At 42.0% G+C, this 5,387-nt stretch overlaps 1 protein-coding gene, 1 long non-coding RNA gene and 1 other non-coding gene across 3 annotated transcripts; 1 reads left to right on the top strand and 2 right to left on the bottom strand.

Moving 5' to 3' along the window:
• Positions 1-658: 658 nt before the first annotated feature.
• On the bottom strand, positions 659-2,666 carry LOC119311860. The gene is made up of 4 exons (XM_037587578.1): positions 2,432-2,666; positions 2,300-2,361; positions 874-2,067; positions 659-799 (listed from the first exon to the last, which is right to left on the bottom strand). The coding sequence occupies exons 1-3, from the start codon at positions 2,544-2,546 to the stop codon at positions 1,930-1,932; spliced, it is 315 nt and encodes a 104-aa protein (XP_037443475.1). The 5' UTR covers positions 2,547-2,666; the 3' UTR covers positions 659-799; positions 874-1,929.
• On the top strand, positions 1,094-1,166 carry TRNAR-ACG. Its single transcript has one exon. It is a non-coding gene; the product is annotated as a tRNA-Arg (tRNA).
• Positions 2,667-3,386: 720 nt separating the features above from the next.
• Positions 3,387-4,992, bottom strand: LOC119311870. The gene is made up of 2 exons (XR_005151176.1): positions 4,870-4,992; positions 3,387-3,750 (listed from the first exon to the last, which is right to left on the bottom strand). It is a non-coding gene; the product is annotated as an uncharacterized LOC119311870 (long non-coding RNA).
• Between the last annotated feature and the right edge of the window lie 395 nt (positions 4,993-5,387).

The raw sequence follows: 5,387 nt of genomic DNA on the forward strand, positions 1-5,387 counted from the left end.
TTTTTCATATTAGCAATAATGTCTCTCCGATCATAGCTTGGGACATAGCTGATCAATCGAGCGCTAATGTCTTCACTGCCATTCACCAAAACCATGAGAATGATAACATGCATATACCAGAAGAAAATGTGACATATTTTAGGCACGCAAAAACCAATCCATTTGCAATCATGCAGGATAAAATAATGTTCGAGGAGAGATAATATTACCAACTGGGTTCAACTAACCGCCCAGCTTCATTGAAATACTCCCTCCGTTCCTAAATATAAGTCTTTGTAGGGATTCTACTAGGCGGACTACATATGAAGCAAAATAAATGAATCTACACTTAAAATGCATCTATATATATCCGTATGTGGTTCATAGTGGAATCTCTACAAAGACTTAGACCTCTTTTGGTTCATAGGATAGGATTATCGTAGGAATAGGAATCTTGTAGGAAATGAGATGACATGTATCTCAAATCCTATGAGTAGGAATAGGAAACAAGATGTCATTTGGTTGACACCAAAGGAATTTTTCCATTGAGTCTAGGCTCATTTTTATTTTCCTATGAAATGTGGAGGATAGGAACCAATCCTATATAGGAATAGGAATCCATTCCTATGAACCAAAGGGCTCTAAAGAAAAAAATCCTATAAGAATCCTATCTTCTAGAATTCCCATGAAATTCCTCCAAACCAAAGGAGGCCTTATATTTAGGAACGGAGGGAGTAGTTGAGAATAGTTGGGGGAATTAGACGGGCGATAGGTGGTAACCTGGTGTAGACGTGTCAAGCATCAGCAGCATATTACCCACCTGAAATGAATCAAGCATAAGAGCTCGTTACAAACAAGGTCATATGGTAATTGGCTTTTTACAAAGATACCCACCGAATTCCTACTACATCGGTCGGCCGTGGTAAGCAAGTGTCGCAGCCATGTAACCTCAGCTCCAACTTCTCCTCGCAGCTCCATCTTGGGCATCAAGTTCGATGTAAATGAAACCAAGTAAAGCCTTGAACACGTGTCACACTTAGACATGTAATGTAGTGTTGTGCACTCTTGTCTTATTACTGTTCTGCATAAACAATAGATTTAAATCAGCACGCAAGACTCCGTGGCCCAATGGATAAGGCGCTGGTCTACGAAACCAGAGATTCTGGGTTCCATCCCCAGCGGAGTCGCATCTGTTTTCTTCTTCCTTCGTTTTTGCCCCAACCCTGGTGGTTCCTCTCTGTTCATCAGTTTTAGATGTGACCATATCCTCTTCTTTTTCAACCAAAATGACATAATAATTAACACAGTTTTGCAAGTAACAAGCTTCGTTATTGTACTCCCTCCGCTCCATAATGTAGTGCCTATAGATTTTTTATAAAGTCAAACTTTACAAACTTTGACCAAGTTTATTGAGAAAAACATTCACATTTTAAATGACAATACACATATATTGTTAGATTCATCGTAAGATATATTTTCATATTTTATATATTTGACATTGTATATGTTCATCAGTTTTAGATGTGACCATATCCTCTTCTTTTTCAACCAAAATGACATAATAATTAACACAGTTTTGCAAGTAACAAGCTTCGTTATTGTACTCCCTCCGCTCCATAATGTAGTGCCTATAGATTTTTTATAAAGTCAAACTTTACAAACTTTGACCAAGTTTATAGAGAAAACTATATATACAATGTCAAATATATAAAATATGAAAATATATCTTACGATGAATCTAACAATATATGTTTGTCATTTAAAATGTGAATGTTTTTCTCAATAAACTTGGTCAAAGTTTGTAAGGTTTGACTTTAAAAAAAAAATTAGGCACTACATTATGGAATGAAGGGAGTATGTTACACCAGGAGTAGAGATATTACAGTTTGAGAAACATACAAACACAACCGTGCAACACTAGGAACACACATGCAGCTTTGCTCCATGTTCTCAGTTCCTCCTCTCTTGCCGCCACCACGGCGAGTGGCGGTCGTTGGCCCCGGACCCCGGGTAGTCCTCCAGCTCCATCTCCCTCTCTATCCTTCTGCTGACACCGCCGCGGTCGGGCTCTGCCACTACGACGGCGGCCTGGGGTGATCATGCCAAAAATTCAGGCCAATTAGAGTTTGCACCTAACATATAGTATGGTCTGAAACTGCTACTAGCTACTCCCTCCGTCCCAAAATACTTGTCGGAGAAATGAATAAAAATGGATGTATCTAAAACTAAGATATGTCTAGATACATCTATTCCTTCGACAAGTATTCCCGGACGGAGGGAGTACTTGCATGAACACATATAGCTAACATACTATTATCACCTGGCTATCTCCACTGGAAGCTAGGACTGCGTCGGTCTTCTGCAGGGGCACCCTCGGGGCCGCTGATGCATATATATGAGAAGAAATTGTCAGAGCTCAGAACACTATAACTAGATAGCATGAGACGATTACCAGGTGGGAATGAAGTCGCAGCCCTTGAAGCATGGATGAGGCAGAAGAAGCCTAGCAGAGACACCACTGCCAGGTGCAGTGCAGGCAATCTCTCCATTCGTCTCCTCTGAAGCATTTCTCCAAGTGTTCCTACTCTTCTTCTGCACCTACGAGGGCTCACTCATGTAGAGGGCATGAATTGCATGTTACTGTATTTTATAGCACAGTTCAGAGTCATGGAGCAAGGAACCACAGACTGAGGCTTCTGAAGCATCCTCCACAACCTTAGTTAGTTGCTATATAAGTGGTTAAGCACCTTTTCCAAGTGCTTCATTACCTCACTTGATGAGCTTTTTTATTATGACTCAAAAGTGGCGAGCATTTCGTAGGCACGCGTGCTATTTCTTGAAAGCTCGGCGAATTGCGAGGCACGCACGTGAAAAGGGCTGAGCAAAAGAGGAGGCATCAAAGGAATGATTATGGTCAGGAATAGGTCGCAAGGGGTATAAGTAAAGCAGGAAGTTAGGGATCAAAAGTGTACCATGCAATTTCTTGCATATAGGATGGTGACATGGTGCAGATGATTCTCCGGATTTTCTTGCCAATCCGGTACAGGATTTTCTTATCCTGATCGATGCAGCCAGTGTGGCCTGCAGACTTCAGGTAAACTAAAGTTGGCCCCTTTTACTTTGAGCGCGTAGTGCGTTCAGCACTTAGGTAGATAGTTTCTGAGCCCCCACTAAGCTGAAAATTAACTTATCTGATGGAGTAAAACTACACTGAAAGGCTCACCAAGTTGGTTTTACCCAGTTGAATCTTGACACCTAGCAGAAGACATCCTAATGTCAAAGTTTGTCTTTAGTAAAATTACAGCAAAAAATTTGCTTCAGTACACTCCCTTTTAAATGTTTACGTGAATCTTAAAGTTAAGGTGTAAGATACAGGTTATCACCTGTATCAATTATCACGGCGTTCGTGAGTCACAGGCACTAGCATTCTTTTATTTTTTTAAGAAGGAGGATCAACCCCGGCCTCTGCATCCGACAGATGCATACGGCTATATTATTAAAAAGTGCCAACGAAATACAAAGTCTGAAAATAGTTCAGCTCGCAAACAGAGCAAAATAAAAAAAAGTCTGAAATCAAAAAGCCACAACCGGCATAACAACAGGATACGATGACTAGACACGTATCCTATTAGTAGGCCACCATCCAAACCGGTTGAAGATACCCCGCGCTACCATCTCCCAACGGTTGCACCCAATAACCAAAGGCTCTCTGAAGTCCGTAGGAGTGAGTAACGACCACGTACGGATCCATGTCGTAGCTCTAAAGATGATCTGCAAGAATTTAAAATATTTTGTTTGTTAAAGATTATATCATTCCTGCAGTTCAATATAGCCCACAATAAAGCACATATTCCTATCCGAATCCGCGCCGCAATAGCTGAGTCTACTCCAGTTAACCACGTCCCAAATAACGTGGCTAAGCAACTTCGCGAGAGGGCACTCAATGAAAAGGTGTTGTATCGTTTCATCTCGATCACAAAAACAACAACATGCACTTCCTACGCATCTTCGCCTAAGCAAATTAACTCTTTCCAGTGGAAGTTAACTGCAAGTGGGGTGTTTATGGTCAAATCTTTATACATGGATCTAATCAACTCTGGCCCAATCCCAAGATCGACTCATATTTGGAAGATCAAGATTTCCTTACGAATTAAAATTTTTATGTGGTTTGTTCACATGCAAGTGATCCTTACTAAAGACAGGCACTAGCCAGGGCCGTCTCCAGGAATTCGGGACCCCGGTGCGAAATATAAAATGGGGCCCAAAAATTTGCGTCATCCGTCTAGTATTTCTTGAAACAAAATTTTTAAATCAACTAAATCTACTCACAAAAGAAAAATACATTGAGTCATTCTTGGAATGAAGTATGCTAGTAGTGCAGCAGGAGAGTACACAAAGAAGGATCAGTACTAGAATAAGAAATTAGACAGGTACTGTGTTAATCCTAGAGTCATGCTATACACACGACATAAACAGACGATTGACGCACGATGAATGAAATCTGGCCGGACATGCGTCTGATGGAAAGAGCACCGGCCGCTGGATTTTCTATCGTGCATTCGTTGGGCACACGGATCGTGCATGGAGCAGTTTCGTTAATCCTATTAGTTTTGATTAAAATAAAGCCTACTCGAGTAGCATTGCTGTACTAGTAGAGATTGCATTCGATACAGCGCTAGGATAACATCAAAAGAATCAACGATGTTACAAGAAAGAAATAACCTTTAAGGCATTGTTCGGTTCCTTGAGATTTGAAGGGGATTGAGAGGGATTAAAGCTCCTACAAGTCAAAATCCATCTTAATACTCCCCAATCCCCCTTGTGACCGAACAAACCCTAATTAGTTTTCCGTTCATCAATTTTGATTCCGGCCATATGGTAACGGCTTACCTTGGAAAATATTGAGGGATGGCGAGATGAGGCTGCTGCGGTAGCGAAACAAGCGGCGACGGCCGGACACAGCAGACTCGCGGTGAGCGACCGCAATCTATCGGCGGCTCGTCCCCTCGTCGAAGCAGGTAGGCGGCGCCTCGTGATGTCATGGACGCAGACGCTCGGCTGTAGAGATTAGGCCCATTAACGTAACTAGTCTGCCTTGATTTTCTATTTGGACCTTCTATCTACAAATATGGCCGAATGAGAAATACGACAACTGTGGGCCTGTTGGCTTTGTCCATCACGCGCATCCTGCTGTAGGATCGAGCGAGCCAGCCGAAAAGCCAGCCAACGAACGTATTAAACAGAAGAGTAAAATGCATCGGAAGTCACTGTTTTTGCTCCATCTGCTCACTTCGGTCACCGTACTTAAGGATACATGCAATACGGTCACTATATATGATAAGACGTGATTATACGGTCACTGTAGCACGTATTGAGCTCGTACACCGCCCCTTTTGACCAGTCCGCAC

The sequence above is a fragment of the Triticum dicoccoides genome, chromosome 1B, assembly GCF_002162155.2.
Source record: "Triticum dicoccoides isolate Atlit2015 ecotype Zavitan chromosome 1B, WEW_v2.0, whole genome shotgun sequence".
Taxonomy (NCBI): domain Eukaryota; kingdom Viridiplantae; phylum Streptophyta; class Magnoliopsida; order Poales; family Poaceae; genus Triticum; species Triticum dicoccoides.

Coding starts and splice junctions, on each gene's coding strand:
- LOC119311860 (XM_037587578.1), bottom strand. CDS start 2,546: ATGCTTCAGAGGAGACGAATGGAGAGATTGCCTGCACTGCACCTGGCA. Junction 2,362..2,431: donor TGCGACTTCATTCCCACCTG/GTAATCGTCTCA, acceptor TATATGCATCAG/CGGCCCCGAGGGTGCCCCTG. Junction 2,068..2,299: donor CTTCCAGTGGAGATAGCCAG/GTGATAATAGTA, acceptor TGATCACCCCAG/GCCGCCGTCGTAGTGGCAGA.